Source organism: Aythya fuligula, chromosome 2 (assembly GCF_009819795.1).
Source record: "Aythya fuligula isolate bAytFul2 chromosome 2, bAytFul2.pri, whole genome shotgun sequence".
Lineage (NCBI taxonomy): Eukaryota > Metazoa > Chordata > Aves > Anseriformes > Anatidae > Aythya > Aythya fuligula.
The window spans coordinates 16,205,187-16,225,545 of NC_045560.1; the positions used below are offsets into that span (position 1 = coordinate 16,205,187).

At 38.7% G+C, this 20,359-nt stretch overlaps 1 protein-coding gene across 9 annotated transcripts in view; it reads right to left on the reverse strand.

Moving 5' to 3' along the window:
* The window catches only part of SVIL (supervillin), a 136,069-nt gene that overhangs the window by 36,645 nt on the left and 79,065 nt on the right, over positions 1-20,359 (reverse strand). For 3 of the 9 annotated variants that reach the window (XM_032182246.1, XM_032182240.1, XM_032182241.1), the window contains exons 6-16: positions 19,640-20,321; positions 11,305-12,195; positions 10,804-10,974; positions 10,124-10,158; positions 8,925-8,986; positions 8,390-8,529; positions 7,543-7,638; positions 6,075-6,327; positions 4,591-4,614; positions 3,048-3,534; positions 1,375-1,594 (exon numbers count right to left, since the gene is read on the reverse strand). In XM_032182246.1, coding sequence (XP_032038137.1) covers positions 1,375-1,594; positions 3,048-3,534; positions 4,591-4,614; positions 6,075-6,327; positions 7,543-7,638; positions 8,390-8,529; positions 8,925-8,986; positions 10,124-10,158; positions 10,804-10,974; positions 11,305-12,195; positions 19,640-20,321 — 3,061 coding nt within the window. The remainder of the gene's footprint in view (positions 1-1,374; positions 1,595-3,047; positions 3,535-4,590; positions 4,615-6,074; positions 6,328-7,542; positions 7,639-8,389; positions 8,530-8,924; positions 8,987-10,123; positions 10,159-10,803; positions 10,975-11,304; positions 12,196-19,639; positions 20,322-20,359) is intronic. The other 6 variants (XM_032182243.1, XM_032182242.1, XM_032182247.1 and 3 more) reach the window with 6 other exon arrangements.

Here is a 20,359-nt window from a genome sequence, read left to right on the forward strand (position 1 = left end):
AAGAGACCAACTCAACTGAAGCATTAAATTTAGGATCGAACCAGCTGCTCATACTTGGATGTTCCCCCTCCCTCCAGTCTCTTTTTCCCCACTAGGCTCGGGGAAGGTAGATCATTTACTACCCATAAACCAGAATTTACTGGATTTAAGTCTTATCTGTCCAGACAGTTGACATATTTGCAGAAGGATTAAGGGGGAAAGGTTGCTTTAAAACAAACAAACAAAAAAAAACAGTAAACTGAAAATGCTAAGTACATCTTTCAGAAAGGGGACTAAGACTGTTACAGCTGTTTTAGTCACTCTGTTCTCCTTATATTAAACAGATAACTGGGAGTGGGGATGCTAAAAATGAGGATGACTCACACACCTCCTAGAAATACATGAAGCATGCTTTGGTATCTTGTTGAAAAAAATGGATTGGAGTACCTAATATTACATTACACCCACCTCACAAAGTGATGGAATACTTTGACACACTGAAAGTTCAGTGAAGCAGCTACTTTGATTTATCAGTTCTACCTTCACTGCACAAAAACTGAAGTATGAATAAGCCTATTTGTCAATCCGAAGCAAACAATCATAATTTTACTCACTGTACTGCTACTGGATCCTTTTATACTTTGGGATTGAGTTTATACTCCTGACGTTTTAACTAAATTAGAACAAGTTTTACAAATACTACAGCAGCTATTGGAGCTCCAGCTAGGATCTCCTAGTTTCTATACAAGGACAGAATAATTAACATTTGATTTCATTTTTGAATGATCTCGGGCTCGAAAAATTGCTTCTAATACTCCCACAAACCTGTCCAGTTTATTATCCTTTAAAATCCCAGAGGAAGTTCTCAGATATCAAAACAGGAACTATATATTTCTGAAGTAAAGTGGGAAATATCACAGAGTCCATCCCTGATTCTCTGTACTTGGCTTACTATAAAGAGACTATTTCCACAGAGCAACAATGAAATAGCTAATTAAAAAATAAAATTTAAAAAAAAAAAAACAAACACATTATAACTTGTAACTGAAAACAGAACCTGATGAAATATATTGAGTAGAGTTCTACTCAATATATATATAACTATTTTACTACTTTCGTTTTCTGAATCTCTTATTGATTTTTCAGGTGGCTGTTTCAAAATCAGATTATCATGTTCTCTTCAACAGTAATTCCCATTCATCATGAGATGACGATGCTTTATAAGCATGTCAGTCAGATTAACTGCATGTTTCTACTGTTAGTTTCTGACAGCTAATAGAGCCCAGTAAACAGTGCTTAGCTTTTCTTAGAAAAAGGCTTAAAGCTTCTTTTTATAATCATCACTCTAATAACTGTATTTATAGAGACCATTTCAATAAAGTGAAATTTAAGTACCTTTCCTTAATTGACATCGTTTTGCTGGAACTATCAAGGACATCCTCAGCTGCTTGTGTTTTGTTCTCTCCAACAGAAAACATCTCACAGGAGTTCTTATAAAATTTTCCTTCCAATTGTTCGGAGAGCTCCTGCAGTCTACAGGATGCCACAGCTGCAGTCTGTGAAACAGTCCTCATTGCTGATGTGCTGGTGAGTTCAGAAGTAGACTCAACATGGTCTGCCCGGTCAAAAGAAATGTGCTGAATTAGACTTAGTGCTATTCTCAAACTTATTTTACATTACCTACACTGAAGCAGTAAATTTGTTTTTTCACAAATTCAAATCACAAATCACATGCTATCCCAGAAGAGAAAACAATTCTGGCTGAGCTAGCATAGAAAGATTAATTGTTCAATATTATCTGTTGAACAGACTGTCCCTTTTTGACTGAAGTTCACACAAAGCCACAGAGCTTCAATGTTCAATGCACAATACTGAACTTCATATGGATGAGGCACAAATTGCTGCTCCTTTCATCATGCCAACATGAAAAAAAAAAAAAAGAGATGAAAGAGAGAGGGGAACAAAGGGTAGGGGAAGAGAAGCTGAATTTAGAGAAATTAATTTAAAGGTTAAACATTTAATGCATAAGTACCATACTAGAATAATTTAATATATTTAATAATTTAATGAAGATCTTATTTTCTAGGAGGGTGTTAAGTTCTTTTTTCTTGTTTTCTTGAGCTGCAATTAAACCATAGGAAAAAGTGCCTTGAGAAAAAAATAAATGCACCATGAGAGCTATCCTGAAGGAAACAGAAGTCACCTTCATTCTTTTTGAAATTTTACTAGCACAATACCCCCTGATACATGACTGCTCCTGTTCTACCCCAGTCTCCGTCTCCTCTGTAGTCACAGAAAGCTAATTAGATAGAATGGACACTGCTTTTGATGAATACAAGCAGAACTATACCTTCCTCCCTACATCTGTTTGGAGACCATTTAAATTCAAAATGAATTAACTTCATGGGACAAAGAAAAAAATATTTCTAGCACTATAGGATACTTTGGTCCTGTACCCCCAACTTAAAACAGAAAACTGCTCTAGAATTACTTGGTTTATATTTTGTCATAAAATTGAAGGGAAAATAATAGTAGTGTTTCAATAATCATATATCACTACTTGCTATATATGTACATATGTGGCTAATATATAACAAATATAGCTATATATGCAGAAGGTGGCAAGAATTCAGAACAAATACTTGACCCAGAGCAACAAGTTCAGCTTGTTCAGTATTTTGGAGTGCAGAGGAAGAGGCAGTAGAGGAAGAAACAAAAAAATTAACTTCAGTATATACTGCCACTTACCACAAAAGTTAAGAAAATCTCAATAAAATTGAGCCATCTGTGAGGCCTGAAGAGGTACAAGAATAACTAAGAGAAAATTGTACTTGCAAAACTTAAGTTGTCACAACTTTTTCTCTACCTTTAAGCAGTGTTAAAAAAGAAAAACTGTCTTGATAATATTTGAAAAGATGTTTAAAAACTGAGAAACTCTGCTGTTTGCTGAACTAGACTACACCAACAGCAGGCACATACTGCACTTCTTTGCAAAGTCTTGCTTTGCACGTCACATTCCAAATCCATGGTTTCTTCAAAGGACTGGCCTTCTTTGGCTTCCCACTTACCTTGCATGCTAGTATCCATTTCCTTATGCTCAAGAGGCTGAAAAAGTGCTTGTGAACTAAACAGTTCCATGCTGCCCTTCCTCAGGAAGCTGTATGTAGATTCTTTATGGTAGTCCCCTGTTTTTTCAGGAACAGGATGTGTGGTTTCTTCCTCAAAGGAGCTGTACTTTCTAATTTCGTTAGCCTCATGTGCCAGAAACCTCTTTCCCTCTTCTTCATGCTTCTTTGATGATCTTTTGCTTTCTAGCACTTCTGATGAAGGCTGCCACTGTTCTGACTTCTGCATGTGTTTTCCTGAAGACTCCGAGTTTTCGGCTGAAGTGTGGAATCTCAAATCAGCTTTTGTGGCAGCACTCACACTTCCATCTCTGGCTGGCTTCGCATGCAGGTCTCCGGCAAACAGTGCAGAAAGGGCAGAAGCCATTGTTGCAACTGATGTTGCGACTGCAGTTGGCAGGGGAGCAATTTTTCCACTTTCACTTTGCACCTATGGACAAACACATAAAAATAAAAAAGGACCTGAGAGCTCCGAAATCATCCGTTCCCAAGAAAAATCTACCACGTAAGTTCTTCAGAGCAGAAGGTATGCTTCCACATGAGTACAATGCTCTACAAATACACACTCGTAACAGTTAGGGGGAGCCAGAATGCCCCATCATTTGGCTGTAAACGGATGATTCCACCCAAGGTAAAAATGACTGCATATGCACAGCAAAATCTTTAGCAATAGAGGGCAGGTGTGTAGCATGCAATATGACTTTGTGTCTGAGCTGCATGAAAAGGTCCGTACTGACATGGTACTGCACAGCACCGGGAGCAGGAATTAGTTCGGGTTCCAGATGCCGGATGACATGCCATGTGCTCAGGCTAATCAACAGGGCTAATTAGCTTTGGCACAGCTCTGCTCTGATATGGTTATGCAGCTTGCAGCTCCAAAGCAAGCTCAGCACCAAGAGAATGCTCCGTGCTGTCTTACATGGGGCACACATTCCCGACACTTTCACCACATAAATCACCTTCACACAGGACTGTTAGTCTAAGACTTTTTCAAATATCAAACATTTGCTGTCTCATACATCTCTAAGAGAAGTATTTGTATCTAAGAATTACATAACAAAGTCCAAATTTGCTTTGCCAGCCTCTACAGAGAAACAATTAACTTTCATTACTTGAACATAATAATTTTATAAAAGTTTTCTTAGAGACAGTTAAGATGCAAAATTTCCCTGAAATGGACAGCTTGGGTTTGTCTTCTCCAAAGGGAATAAAAGCCATGAAATAGTGACAAATATGCCTTCATACAAATCAGGAGATGTTTTTTGTTTGACTTTTTTGTTGTTTTCTTTAACTGCGGGGCTAGTGAACAGCATGCAAAAGGAATAAGGCAAACTCACACCACTAGGAGTAAGTCAACTAAACACTTAAAAAGCACATGCAAATTCCATAAAGCATGGACAACACACTCATATATTAAATCAGAAAGCTGAGCAAAGACTACTACACTAGCTCAAAGATTCCAAAGAAACATTAATAACATAGTTACCGGTTTACTCTTTTTCCATTGCATCTATTAGAATTAGAAATTTAGAGGAGATCAGCAAAGGGATTTCAGCTTCAATTACAAGATATTTACATTTGCAATTATGCATTTTGATAATGAAACCTCTAGTTGTCTATTTTCTTACCTTTCCTTTGTTTCTTCCTACAACAACCATAACTACATCTCAAAACTCCAAATGTAAGGTCTCTATGTAAGGTCTTTTTGACAATACATTCCTATAGTACTGTTTAGAGGCAAGTGGTTTCTTTTGCTAGGTTCAAAAGGATATGACAAAATACGCTTCCTCTGCATTTTCTTGCTTGAAGCGTAAGTTCATCTTGTAAAAGTCTGACAAATTAATGTGACTGTCACTGGCTTCTTTCCCATCTGCTTCAGCCCATTTCTGTTGATCACCTTCCTGGCCCCCAAACAAGTTAGTGACACGATCATTAAAGAGTTCCAACTGTGACAGTGGTTGGCATATGGAAAATGAATGGAAATAGTACTCTGTAACGTCTGGAAATCTGGTTAAGATAAATATGCCAAATATTTACTACTACTTCAAGCCTAAGTAAGCATAAGGCACAGTTATGTATTCATGCAGTTTTGCACCAATATACTTAAAGAAATCCTACCTTCCCACAATTCTATTAATATATGGAAAATGTAGGAAGATTAATGAAGCATTATAGAAAGACTAGGTAGGGCAGGAACTGTCTAACACTCAGATCAATCCAAATCCTTGGAAATGCAACATGCAAAGGAGTGATCCTTCACTGTTAAAGTGCTTTCTTCTAAAGCTATAGTGCTAAGGGACTGATGTTGTTGCAAACATCAGATCTGAAAGATTACTGCTTGGCCATCCTGTTCTCAAGCTCCACTAAAAAGGCATTCCTTTCCAGTTACAATTATATGAAGGATTCCAGACTGAGAAGTCCAATTCCACTGCACAGTTTTAAATCACTTCGTTTTAATCATGAATTTCTGAATTTCAGAAGTATTCTGTTTTGGTGGAACAAAAGAAGAATTAAAATCAATGCCCCCTCCCAGTGGAAAACAACAGAACAATGTCGTAATACTGGAATAAATAGTGTCTTCAGGAACAGATTTGAAAGATGCACATGACAAAGCTCCAAAACGAGATGCATCACAGTTTTCACCCTTTTGGTCATGAATTTACTTTTAGAAGTTGAAAAAGACACCGGAAAAGACATAGACCATGAAAGGTACAGTGTGCACTCATCAGGATGATGATATACTCTTAAATTACTTATAAAAGGAAAACACATCAATGAACTTGAACATTTTGGAGGATGTTGTTTCTCAGTGTCAGAAGACTGCTTCCTGAAGCTTTTTCCTGGGAATATGTCATGACCCCACTGTGTAGCTCAGAGCAAAGAAAAGGCCAACTGTCGTGGCATTTCACACTAAAGCTCATTTTTTCAATAAAAAACTAACAAATGAAAAAGAACTAAGATTGCACTTACCTGCTCAACTTCTCCAAGAGTGACGGGCTGGGTCTGGTAACGAGCATTCATCCTCCTGTGCCTAATGTCTCCTCGACTCCTTGTGGAGATGGCCCTGGATACTGGTTGAGACAGTTTGTTAAACAAAGCCATCTTTTCTGCCAAACTTAATGTGGAAGAATCTGGTTCATCAGACTGATCTTGCCCCATCGCCTCTTTGGCTGCTCTTATCTCCTCTTTAGCTAAAATTTTTTGGTGTGCTGATGCCTGCAAGCTGAAGAAACAGAACTGGAAATGAGTTTTAAAGACGCTGTTACGAAGTTTTAGAATCTTAACCTGATAGAAGCAGAAGAACTGCGTATGAAGCACAATAGCCAATGTAATATAGCAGCCTAAGTGGTTATGCAGTGGTTCAACATTGGCATGATGGGTTCTAATTTAACAGCTGAAGATTTAAAAAAAAAGTTAAAATTTTTCATTCGCAAATTCATTTGATTATGACATAACAATTTTTTGAAAGAACTCAAGATTGAAGACAGACTTTTCAGACCAATCACTTTATACAGAATACAGAGTTAGAGACATTTACAATGCTGCTGTAGAACAAACACTTGTCCTACAATGCAACTTATGTAAAATTCAGTTTTATTAGAAATAATTTGTGGATCATATAGGATAAAACATGTAGAAGATGAATTTAAATTCCAAGTTAGGGGTTCTTTTAGCTTAGCATAAATTGTAATGCCTCTGATAATTTGAAGGAGAATAGAGGTCAGTTTTGCTTTTGTTTAGAGTTATCGGGGTGACTCAACAATAAAAAATAGTTTTGCAATATACTCCGTTAATTTTTAAGATTGTTTGACCAATGCTGAAGGCAGACACATTCATTCATAAAAGCTGTAACTGCATTTGTCTCTACAATAACATTTTATTCACCTCTAGCTAGATTCAGCCACATTTATGGAATTAGTATTTTTTTCTGTTGTGCTCTCTTTGCTAAAATTCTCTTGTTCAGAATGTAATAGTATTCTGCAACTTTACCTATAGGTGGTGCAATTTCTTATCTTTCCTTCAATTTTGCAAACTAGAAAAAAATATATGTAGAGACAGACAAAGAGGATATGTACTGCTTGTGAAATCAAGCACCCAGCTCTGGTATTTTCACGTCAAGACGACATCACTATATATAAAAGTACAAGAGCAAAGAGGGTTCTGCCAGGTTTGCTCACATGCATATTCATTTCTTTCACATATAATACACTTCTAGAATAGGTGAGTGTGGTTAGAGAGGTCCTAAAAACAGATGCTTGACCAAAAAAAGCTGCGATGTTTTATCATGCAAACGTAAACGAAGTTGACAAATGTTTTAAATATTCTTGAAACAAGTATTGACTTGACACATTGAAAAGGCATTCAAGACTTTAAAGATGCATCTGCTATTGAGGAATCTTGTGCTCCATGTAACATGCATGTTTATCCCCCCCAGTACCTGATAGGTTGTACAGTGCTCTTAACTACAGTGGGACTAGGTACTCTTGTCACTACTGTGTGGGTATTCACAGAACGTGAAGCAGGGGTAGGTTCACTTTAAAGAATTGCCAAGGAGGGAAAATTCACAGGGAGAGAGAAGAAAAAAGCATTAAGAAAAGCAATACATTAAGTGTTAACTACAGAAAAGACCAAAAACAAAACAAAACAGAAAAAAACAAATAGCAATGATTTTTAATTAACTGCTGTGAACTTTGCAAAATAACATCAAATACTTTGAAAGAACTAAAAGCCTAGAGGAGCAAACAGGTTGTCTCTCGAAGATGCTGTTACCCATAACATAAGCCATCTTTTAGCAGATCATTAGATGAACATCTATTCACCTTTTTCTCCATTTTCCCCCCAAAATATTTTTTTTTTTCAGGAAACTTTCATGATGTATGACCAAAGTGCAAGAAATGTTTTCAGGAAGTACATTTGAGATTTCAGAGTTTAAAAGCCTTTTCCCAATACAAATACATTCCATAAGAAATAGTGCAGATTTCCCTCAGTGTGAAGTATCCTTTTCATTTGAGTTACAAACCAATGCTATGATTAATCCCATTTACCTAATCTACAGCTTCGTAAACCTTCTGCCAAATTACAGTTCATGCAATTTATGTTTTACTAGTCCCTCTACTTCTAATAAGGAATTTCAATATAGCTTCCCTTGTGGTTCTCAAGGAAGTTGGCCCTTAACAATAAACATTTTGCCTTGCTACAAAGTTGTAAACACCACATATATGGTACTTATTCCCAGATTTAAAAGCAGGAACCAAAGTTAGAGCCAACACATGAACAAGACTTACGAAGCTGCAATGACCACTTCCTCACTGGTAATTGGTTGTGTGTGCGATCTATCCTGCAAGCGCCGCAGTCTTCTCTCTACTGCTGAACTCCTTGTAGGTGGTTTAGGAATATTCTTTATTTCAAATGATTTTTCCATTTCCTAAGTGGACATATATCATAATTAAAATCATGAAAAAAAAAGTTCTAAAACACTATTTTCTTTTAAGCTTTCCTGGATGCAAAGTATTAATTTTCCTGATTGTCTACCTCTGAACCAGGTAGACAATTAGAACCAGGATATAATAATACAGTAGCCATCATGGAGTTAAAATTAACTGCACATTTCTTCAAATGTTGTTCTCAAAGATGGCTTTAAAGCAACAGGTCTGCTGCATAGGTAGATGAGATGAAGTTAAAAAAAAAAAAAAAAAAAAAAGTATGTGCTTGGACTTGGTTAACTTCATTTACACTTCATTGTAATGAACCTAATCATCCTCAGCATCTTGAATATGCAATGTTTAGCTCTGTTTTCTATTAAGAAAATGTAATACTTACTCTAAAAAGCAGCCTCTTTGCAGCTACACTTAGTTTGGCTCGGTCATCTAATTTTTCTTCATCTACAGAAAGAAAAAAAAAAAAAGCTGAATGTAATGAATATAATGAATCAAGCTCATAGCTTGTAGTAAGTGAAAGTTTTTCTGACTAAATGATTTCCAAACTCCCCCAAAATAACATTTTAGTAATAAAAGAAGCATTTGCAGCAAATAAATTGGCTGTACTCCCTTTTAATGAAAGATATATCATGAACCAAATTGAATAAACTTATACTTGTATTTACATGTATTGCACCAGAGAAAAGTTCTGAACAGGATTTTGGGAGCAAAAGATTTTTCTTCAGGACAGTTCATGTGATTTCAGGGTAAGCATTATTATAAGCATTATTTATAATCATATATGTATTAGTCTATGACAACACATTGACTAAGAAAATACTTAAGACTGAGAGATCAACCACTGTCTTAAGCTCAGTATTTATCCTGCTGAATAGGACACTTATTTTCTCTCAGTTGACCAGACAAGAGTCTCTCCTGGCAGCTGGTCATTCTGATTACCATCTTCTCTGCCCATATTTTAAAGGTTCAACTGGTATGCTTAGGAGCTGAAATCAGCATCCTCCAGATCCAAGAGCCAGCATCTCAAAGCTGCAGAGTATCAGCTTTCAAATAGCATAAGGCATTAAAGTCTAAATTTAGCTCCTCATGAGATTAGCTTCTTAATTTGTGCCAGAGTTGCTGAGAGTGACATGAAGAAAAGAGAAGCAAGATGGCAGACAATTATATAATTTAATAACCAGCATCTTGCAACATCCTTAGCTAGGAAATACTTTGCTAATATCAGTTTCTCACTATAGTAAAAGCTTTTTAGTTATTAGCCCTGAACTAATGATTAAAATGTGGTTTTTTTTTTTTTTTTTCCAGCTAGCAGTCAGATAAAAGCAATTAAATTAAAAAAGGAAGCCACTCCACCCTCTACTCCCCATATATAGTTAAGAGTCCACAGATCAACTTCTGGACTTAACTTAATCTGAAATTAAGTCTGTAGCAGACATGACCAAGGAAAAGTGGTTCTTCAAACTATTATAGGAATTGATGCTTATATTCAGGTGGACTTTGTTTGCATTATCAAACACCACTTCAGTTAAAAAAAATACATTTGTTCCCATTTCTTCCTTAGAAAATTGTATAGTGACATACCATCAGCAGTTGGTATTTCTGCACTCAAAAATGACCTAGTGAAAAATAATCAAACAGGAAGAAGTTAGCTTGAAATGAGACATCAAAAATGAGATTCAAACTCCATCTGAAGCAGCAAGACATAAGAATTCTTAAGAATTTGAAACTTGTCTATTTTTCAAGTTTCAACAGTTTCCACTTGTAACATCCTTTAATAAAGCAGAAAGGCAAGCAATCACAGCCACACTTGAATACAGTAAGGGAAAATGATTTCCACTTCATCTTGCAGAAGATCTAAGATTTGATGCCAACTCTTTTAACACAAAATCTGTAGATTTTTTTTTATAGCAAATGATAAAGCAGAGTAGATGGGCTCTTTATTTTATATAACTCTTTATATAAAAACAGACAAAAGCTTTTATCATTAGACAGAACCAGACAGCTGTAATACTTTATGATTCACTGTTTACCATTTTATGGAGAGGGATTTGCAGCAAATTGGTTTTCGTTGGTTCTTATTTCATGAAAAACTGCATATTCAAGTCAATTGGAATTTATCCTATAACCAATACTCGATTATTTTTAAGGGGAAATAATAACCTTGTAAAATATTTATGCTAACAAATGAACAAAATTTTCTTCACAAGCTTGTTCATGCCTACCTGCACCAGAACGCTACACAGAACCACATACATGCCTACCTATCCGTCTCCTTTCGTTCTGCTGACGTTATAGGTTGAGTTTTAAATCTCTCAGAAGTCTTTCTATTTTCACCAGGAGTAAAATAGCGCCTCGGCCTTCGTGGCCCTCTTTCGCGATCCCCATTGGCAGACAAAGCGCTACCTGACGTTGACATCTCAAACCGAGACTCGCTTTTAAACCACATGATAGAAAGCGCATAGGAAAGAAAATAGGAGAGAGAAGTAAAGCATAGATGTAAGCATCTCTACAATCCACCAGAGATCACTCTGCATGCTCCTCCGGTACCATGCACGGACGTACACCTCCCAGCTACCCCCATCACAACTTGCACCAGCAAGCAGAAGCACAGAAGCGGCCTTCAGACCATCTCAGCCTCCAATACACACTGGTGAGAGCTAAGCTGTGTGCTTTAAGTGCCCAACACAACTGTTGTTGAGTGTGTGTAATTTTGCCAAGGACGTGCAAGTTTCACACGAAAATACGTCTGAAATGTCACCTACAGGTCTGTTTTCTTGTTGGCATTAGCAGTTTCCAGAAAGACATTACGGAGCTGGGCAACAGAGACTTTTGTGTCAACCATGCCAATCTCACCATTTGCTGCATTTGCTTCCGTGCTCTCCTTACTATGAAAAGATGCTAGCTTAGGAGCCACCGTATAGTCAGACATGGAGCGAGTCAGGACTTTATGCTTTGCTGTTGACACTTTCCAGACGGGACCTTTTGCCTTGGCAGGCTGCGACACGGACCCGCTCTGTATGTACATAACCGCTTCGCTCCTTTCTATGTTCTCCGGGGCCTTCGGGGGCTGCTCAGGACCCTGTCTCCTATTGCACTCTAGCTCCCTCTGAACTTCCGAGTTGACCTTCGGCTTGCTGGCAGAAGAGGAGCTCCCCATGGTGGTGGTGTCCAGTTCTCCTCCTCCAAAGAGGCCTTCGTGGCTCTTCCCTTGCTTGCGGATCTCAGACGGCAAGATGGGCCTTCTGCCTTTGGAAGCCTGCTCGCCCTCCAGGGCCTCCTCTTCATCAGGCTTTGCTCCATAACCAAGCGCCTCTTTCTTGTCGCTCTCTGACGCTGGGGCCGCTGCTGGTTTTGTTAGCAGGCTGACGCTGTCTGCTAGGAGACGGCTGCCAACGGGGAGATTTTCTGCTTCTTCAGTTGCCATCAGCTGAGCCGTGTGAGCAACGCCAGCAGGCTGGATATAGCCATGTATTGGTTGGCGGACCGCGCTGACGGGCTGATTTACAACCCTGTCAAAGGCAGACGTTTCTGTCTGGAGAGGCATGTAGTGGGCTGGCACGGGATGGGACTTTCTCTGAGGGACACTGTCTGTGACAGGTTCGGGGCTTCCACGCGCGCTTTCCTCTTTCACCAGTTTCTCTCTAACTTTTACTCTTTAAGAAAGAAAAAGGATCAAAGCTGTGAACAGCGATACCCAATCTGGGAAGGAACACAGATCGAGGGTACAGACAGCAATATCGTATTAAAATAAAAAGCAATCAGTATAAAAAAAGAGAGCAATATTATGATGCTACCCCTTCCTACCCCCCGGTATTAGCAGTAATATTGCTCAAAACCATTCCGGTGATTCGCAGGCCCTTGAACATGCATGGCTCCTGAGAGGTAACCCAGCAAGCCCAGAAAACGGCCAGCATCTTCCCATTAGGCCACAACTGCATTTGGCCAACAGCACATATCCATAGTCTCAGCCAAACAAACAAGATAATCAAACTCATGTTTGTTATTAAATTGTTGGGTTCAGCCTGAAGTTGCATATTGTGTTGACAATCCTGTATTTATTCGGATTTGTAAAGGTTTCTAAACATTGGGCAGTTTACTTCATACCGAAATACTGTCGCATATTGGGGGAGAGGATGAAAACACGTTGGTATCTCCACGTAAACCTTCCGATGTTTGAGATTTTGTTTAGTTTTGTGTATCATGTAACATTTTACATCTCTTACATCTAGTATAACTTAGTACAGGAAGTGAGAAAAGCATTGAAAGTGCAAGCCTTGAAGCCCCAGGTGAAACTACGGCATGGCTGTTGCTGTTTAGAGGGCTTGCAGGGGATCAGAAGTTTCAAAAGAAAACCAGAATCAGGCATTCTGTTTTAAAAAGTCTTAATTTGTCTTAAACATTCCAACATGCAAAACTTACAGGAATGTTCCCAAAGGTTACCTTACTCCAGAACATTTTCTAGAAACACTTCTAGACTTGTGGAGCACACATGCAAAACACAGAGTCATGTTCTACCTCTAGACACTTAATGCAACTCTGCTAACAAAAAACAAGCATGCGCAACTGGAGGCAGCCTTTGCTTTACAAATATACAAGATTATATACACATTATAACATGTTATTAATATATTATATTATATACAACGTTATTTTATACAAAATAACTGCAGCTCCACTCTCTAGCAGTTTTACAGCCGCGCCAGGTGGTCAGACAGCTTACAGGGTGAGTACTGGTAAATATCACATACACCATATTAAAAACGAAAGCTGTGTACTTCTTCTCCTTGCAAATGGGTATCAAGAATGATTTTTAACTCTGAGCAAGGTTAGAAACCCTAATCCAGCTCTAAGTATGTGCAAGTCCAGGTTTGCTGCTATGGGACTTTTTGAAGTTTATATTATTAAAAAAGCACCACTTATAAAAAAGGAAAATTAATGTCTGAGAGGATTAATTCCGGATATCCAAATTTACTTGAAACACTGACCTTTCTAATATTTTGGTGTCTCTTATCTCTTACTATTGGTGCACTTACCAGGGAACCTTCTCAAGTTTACTTAAGCACGGAAAGTTTATTTACTGTTAAAAAGTGATTCTTTAAACCGTTATGCATGTACCGAGCATGCTCCAGAACATCCACAGCAATGTTAGTAACTGGGTTATAAGAAATATTTTAGCCAGGAACACGGGAAAGAGTCTTTCTGCAATGCTTTTGCATGGTGGGCTAACAGTATGTGTTACCCAACTGGGAGGAAGCAGCTGCTTGTAGCTCTGATCAAGATCCTGCTTTATCTTCCAGTATTATTTTTTTACTTTTCTTGCACCATTGCCTTTGGAATTCAAGGATTTTATTGTAAGGAATGCTAATGCGGATTGGGTTGTGGTAGAAAAATCTCTTGGTTTGCAGAGTGCAAAATGAGATAAAATAAGTTATAAGTTATAAAAATTAGCAGAAGCCAGTATGATAATAGCAGTGGAAGAAGTGAGGGGCATTTGTACTTCTCCATCAAAATATCAGTTGGTTGCAAGTCACAATAAAAGCAGATGCTTCAGAAGAGTTTCAACAGCTGTTTATCCGCAAGAACTGATACTTTCTAACTCACTGCTGTTAAAGGAAAATAAAGGGCAAATGTTAAATGATGCCAGGGAAAAGGGGAAGAAAAGGGAGGTGTTCAGTCAGATTGTTAGCCACACAGCTACACTTTATGATACCTGGAGGGCCAGCTGATAAGTGAAGGTGTGTCCCCTTCCGAATCTTTCTGAAGAAACCACTCAGGTTTTGATTTCCCTGCACTACTACAGAAAACAGAACTTCAGGTAGTTTTGGAGAAAAATCTCAACATTTGCTCACTCTCATCTCCCACTCTTCCCTCCCCCCATTTGAGCTCAAAACCTTTTCATTTTTAAACGAAAATGCAATTACCTAGTTAGAGAGGACCATTCAGGAAAAAAAAAAAAGTACAGCACAGTAATCAAATCACAAGGTGACAAACTGTGAAGCAGACTATCGGATTATTTCAACAAACATCTAAATAGTGTTCTGAACATTTAATGTTTTTTGTTATTGCTGTTTTTCAAAGGTAAGTGTGCCAAGTGCACGCTGTCCAGAATTTGATAAGTGAAAGCAACTCTACAATTTCATATTTGCCATTTTCCACTGCAGGTCAGCTTGGAGGATAGATGTAAGGGCACCTCTAAAAGTTGCTCAAATCATTCCCTTGGTTTGTGATTTACAGTGGTAAAAACCTTTCTCTACCTGGTGGGTCCAAAACAAAGAATTAATATGAATTTAATGAAGTTATAAATTTAAACGGCTCTATCATACTTCCTAAGAAGTTCTCTGGAACAGCTGGAATCCCTCCCTCATTTTATGACACCATAACACGGCAGCTTCAGCAACGCAAACCCCCGTGAGCTCTGAGACCCATCAGGTAAGACGTGCTGTGTCACTGCACAACTGGGGAAACAAAAAGCTTCAGAAACAGGCAGAATAATCCCCAAACTTGATCTGGTCTTGATTTCATCCCATTTCCTCACTAGATTTAAAGGCAAAAAAGAAACAAAGGCACTGCAGACTCAACAGCCCTACAGGAAACAGCAGTTGCGGGCTCCCTACCCGTAGTGTCTCGAATGCTTTCCTCCTGCCCGTTTTAATTCCCAACCCCTATGAACAGCAGGTCCTGGTGAGTGCTTTTATGCTTCCAACCACAGCCTGCCCGGCCACACTTGTGTTTACAAACAACCCCCTGGAGGTGACAACAGCGCAGGCTGCTTCCCATTACATGTAGCTGACTCTGAAGGAACTCCTTACATTACAACAGAGCCATTTGGCATCCAAAATCCCACCAAATGTCGAATTGAGCTGCAGGTACTCTACTTCGGTTTTTATTAGACAGTCATTTAATAAGAACAGTTGGAAAAGATCAAATCAGAGTTTCTTAAGATAAATTGTTTTGCAACAAATTAACTGTTGAATTTGAGGACTCACCCACAGCTGTCACCAAATCCCAATCAAGCTCAGAATAAAGCCAACCACCGACTGTAGACACAACTTTCATTTTCTTTCCCCAAATGTTTTGAATCCTTAGAGGAGCTGACCAAGCAGGAGGTATTCACAGGAGCTTTACCAGGAGCTGGCCCAGTAGCTGAAATTGCTCAGTAGAAAGCAAACTTCCCATTTGCTTCTTACCGTGTACTTTGGCACATTTTATAGTGGGCAGGGCGCAAGCAGGAATTATTTGTATTTGATCATTCATCCTTTGAAGAGAGCAGTCAGAAGAATGCCAGCCATGTTTTGAATTTAATCAGCCGCTTTATTCAGCAGCAAACTGTACAAAATGTCAACTGCTACTTCCTCAGCACTTCGTTGTCTTTGCAATGATAGACAGTAAGATTGCTTATTGATAAGTAGAAGACTGAAGTCATAGGAAGACCGAAGGCATAAAGCTTCTATGCTTACTGAGCTGCATTCATTTTCCAGTTTCAATTCAGCAAACTGAAATTTAACAAAACCAATTTTGCCACATGTATGATGGGAAGCTGCTGTCAAACACACATGGAAATTGAGCTTTATCATGCTTGTGCAAATGGCCCTATAAGAGACATTGACTTCAAACAGACCACGTGGAAGCAGGCAATGACTGCTTTACCATTCGGAAACAGGAACAAGTGTTTCCCAGGGTTATCTGTAAATCTCTGAGGATCACAGTGGATACACACAAGCACAGGAAGTTGTCAGGGCACTAAAACAAAGAATGGACTTTTGGCAACTTGGCCTTTAAAATACCACCTCATTTCTACACATGTATCTGAACTAGAAACCAAATCCTAAATTCAAGATTTCAGCTGCTGTAAGAGCTACACCATGTCTTTCTGCAGCTGCAGATGGTTTCCTTTAATATGTATGAAAGGCAGCAGTTGAGGGAAACCTGTTTTACACAAATACTGACCCAAGCCTTATCTAGAAAGAATCTGATTTAGTGATAATGTAGTCAGAATTGTAGTGAGCTCCACTTTCCTTCTACTGCTTTTGCCCGTCTCTCATTTATTAGTACAGAACTTCTGCAGAGCAGGCTAAGTAAAACCAACCACGCTGCAAATGGGATGGAGCTGTTTGGTTTAATCTCAGGAACTGTGCTAACAGCAGGACCCACCCTAAAATGGATTTTACCACTTTATTACCTGGAAACAGAAAACAACTAAGTCCCCCCAAAAAGAAAAACCTTGCAGATGGGGCCTGTCTCCAGCTCTTGCCAAGCACAACTGATCCCGTGGTGCTTCACACAGCACTAGATCTCACAGGGACATACAACTTCCAACAAATGAATAAGTATGTCCCCATTAAACAGACTGCTTCCTTAGTTATTTCTCTTCAGCCCAACTTTTGCAGTACCTTTTATCATAGAAAGAGGTAATGCCTGAGGTGGGAGCTTTAAAAAGAAGCTGCTGGAATTAGTGAATGATGTGATAATGCTTTTGCCCTGCTCAGTCTGAATTTGTAACTGGTTTATAGAGCTGCAATAGAAAAGCACGCTGGGCTAGCTCTGATTCCTTTAAGGCATGGATTTTGGTAAATTGCTTCATGAGTACAAATCCTTGCTCTTCAAAAAGCAAAATTTAAAAGTGAAAAGAGCTTTTTAAAGATACCGGTCTTCTTTCTGTAAGTTCATCTCTGAATGAGCTCATTGAGGTGGTTCTCTACAGCCAGTACACTGTTTCGCCAGGACAGCTGCCACCCTACCAATGGTGCTTGCAGCCTAACTTCTCCTGAGCTGGAAGGGAAAATTATCTACAACGCATTTCATTGTTCTGCGTCTCACTGGTTTCCCTTTACGGAAATGGAGACTACGGTTGCTTTATGAAAGCAAAGAAAATAAAATCCCCTTTTACACTGCGGCAGACACATTCTCGGCTATAAAGTTTGATAGGCTGCTCTCTTTGATTTCCTAAGGCTAAAAACTTGGTCCCTTCCTTCACCTTATAAAACAAAGAAAACAACTTATAAAACTAAGACTGAACCAGCCAAAACACTGCCTCCCAATTTTCAAAGCCCCTTCCTATCAGTAATTGGAATAGTCAAGAGATTTATCTCAAATTGACTGTCTGAAGCTAAGGAATGGTATTTTGTAGTATTTGAGTTGAAGCTGCTTTAGAGACAAGTTTTCTGGAGTCTGGAATAACCAAGTCAGCTCAACGAGTTTCAGTACAACTCTGTTCTCAGTTCTGTGGGTGACCTTGCATATCTCATACACACATCTATCCATGCTAAAGAAGGTGAGCAGGATTATAAATCACCTGAATAATGAGAGGATATGAAAAAAATATTAGAAGACTCTCAGCAGTGTGTCCTACTCAATAAAGTGAAATTAAAAAAAAGAAAGCGAAAGTACCTTTCAGCAGTTTACAAGCACTGGTGATTAGGTGATTTGATCAATCCACCAGGTTGTTAAACTTTGACGTGGAAGCTTGCTTCCTCATTCAAACTTTAAGGGAGTTAATAAGAAAAGCTGTAACCATTTAATGACTTTTAAATAAGAATCAGCTTTTGTGATTTTGATGGAAAGGATATAGAAGACCAGTCAAGGTAGCTTGTTTCTGAACTCACTGCTTCTGTGGTTAAGATGGAAGAAAGTCTAAACTTTTCAGCTTATGCCAGTTCATCTCAGCTTAGAAACACTTCTGTTCAGAAACTGTCAGCAAGTCTCTGCATGATGGAGATGTGTTTGCAGTGGAATTCCCACCACAACTGGTATCGTTTTTGACTGCAACACTCCAACATATCTTCTTTTTACACCTGTTATTTTTTTTGTATATGCAATGATCTAGAAATTGAAGAATCAGATTTAAAGAAAATCATATGATTTAAAAATTCTTAGTGAAGCATTGTTTTTCGGTTATTGTAACACCTTAATAGTCTGCTTTTGCATTACTATGTGGAACTACAATGTGAAATTAGTGAAAGCTTTTCTTCTCTTGGAAAAATCTGGCTACCCTATTGCTGGAATAAATTAGTTTAATCTGAAATAATTTAGCATACCATGAGGGAGACTATGTTTTCCAATTTCAGCATGGAATTTTAATTCTCCCCTTTGCCCCTTCATACCTACACCCTGATACAATCTGAGAGGTGATCAACTGTCACAGTTCAAGAGGGTTTTTACATTTCACAGCAGGAAAACAAGTTGTCTAGTCTTTCAACTAACCCAAGATACTTTTCAGTTTTTAACTCTGAGACCTGTTTTATCTTGGCAGAAACTGTCATAAAGCTATTCAAATCTTCATTGACAAACAACTTGCCTTAACTTGGAAACCCTGACCAAACAATTACAGGATACACATGAAAAAAGATAAAGGCTTGCTATAATAATTAATGGAAAAAAAAAAAAAAAAAGATTTAGAACTGTACCTGCTTCGATTTCTAGTTTGTATAAATATCTTAAACATCAGTTATTCCACTCTCCCAAGAGGACCTAATTTTAGCGTACATTCTGTAAGTATAAAGGTAAGTCAAGCACATAACTGATCACAGAAATACAGATATCCGCTTCCGTGTATCAGAAATTCAATAAATCCAACCAAACCAGCCTGAGACTGTATTGCTGAGGGCTGGTGCACCTCTGCCAGGAAGAGAAGCTGAGGGAGTTGGGGTTGTTCAGCCTGGAGAAGAGAAGGCCCCAGGAGGCCTTGTACCTAAGGAGGGCCTGCAGGAAAGCTGGGGAGGGACTCTGTCAGGGAGTGTAGTGATGGAACAAGGGGGAACGGCTTTAAACTAAAAGAGGGGAGATTTAAATTAGACATTAGGAAGAAATTCTTTACTCAGAGGGTGGTGAAGCACTGGGACAGGTTGCCCAGGGAAGCTGTGGATGCCCCATCCCAGGCTGAATGCTTTGGGAAGCCTGGTCTAGTGGAAGTGGGGTTGGAATTAGATATCATTAAGGTCCTTTCCAGTTCAAACCATTCTATGATTCTATACAAAACCCAATAAATGCATTCTTCAAGGGCAATAAATATATTCTCATAAATAGTATAGACGCTGATGCAGAAGGTGAATAAGTTAAACACGCAAATTGTATAACCAACCAAAAAAAAATCATGCTTACCTTTGTCTGATGTTACTGTGCAAGGGCTGGTCATTCTGCAAATGGATTGGTGAGGCTGCCCGCTTTGGTGAAGAAAGGGACTCTCTGGGGGTTTGCTTTGGTGATATTGGCACTTCATTATAAGAGGAAGATTCTCGTCCAGAAAGGGTATGAGAGACAGAACTATCCAACGTTGCTGATGGGTCAGAAGCCTGCCTAATGGCACTATCATCATCTGCCTTTTTATCACTCTTTTCATTTGAGAGCTCTTCTTTAGCTTGAATACCATCTTTTTCATGCCTGGAGTACTCCTTGGATTCAGAAATCACACTCTTTGACTCCTTCACCTCAGTCCTGGATGAATACAAGGAACTAGAGTCCTTACTTTCATCATCTTGCCTTTCACTTTTCACTCCCTTTCTTTCCAAACTGTCGGGATCTTTCCTTGCCCGTGTATATCTAGACGAGTAGTCAGAATCCAAATCAGAATCAAGAGATAATCCATATTTTTCTGCCAGCTGGCGCCGCCTCTCTGCCTTGTACCTAGCTATTCTTTCTGCTTTAGACTCTAGTTCGTGGGTATCCATGTTTCCTGTATACAAGGACTCTGTGTTTCCTCCTGTGATTTCTGCTCGGTATCTGGATGACCTGGGTTGTTTTTCTACAGAAGAATCTGAAGTTTCCTCCTCTTCATTTGATCTTCCTGTCAAAAGTACAACAAATACGGGCAAATCCATCCCC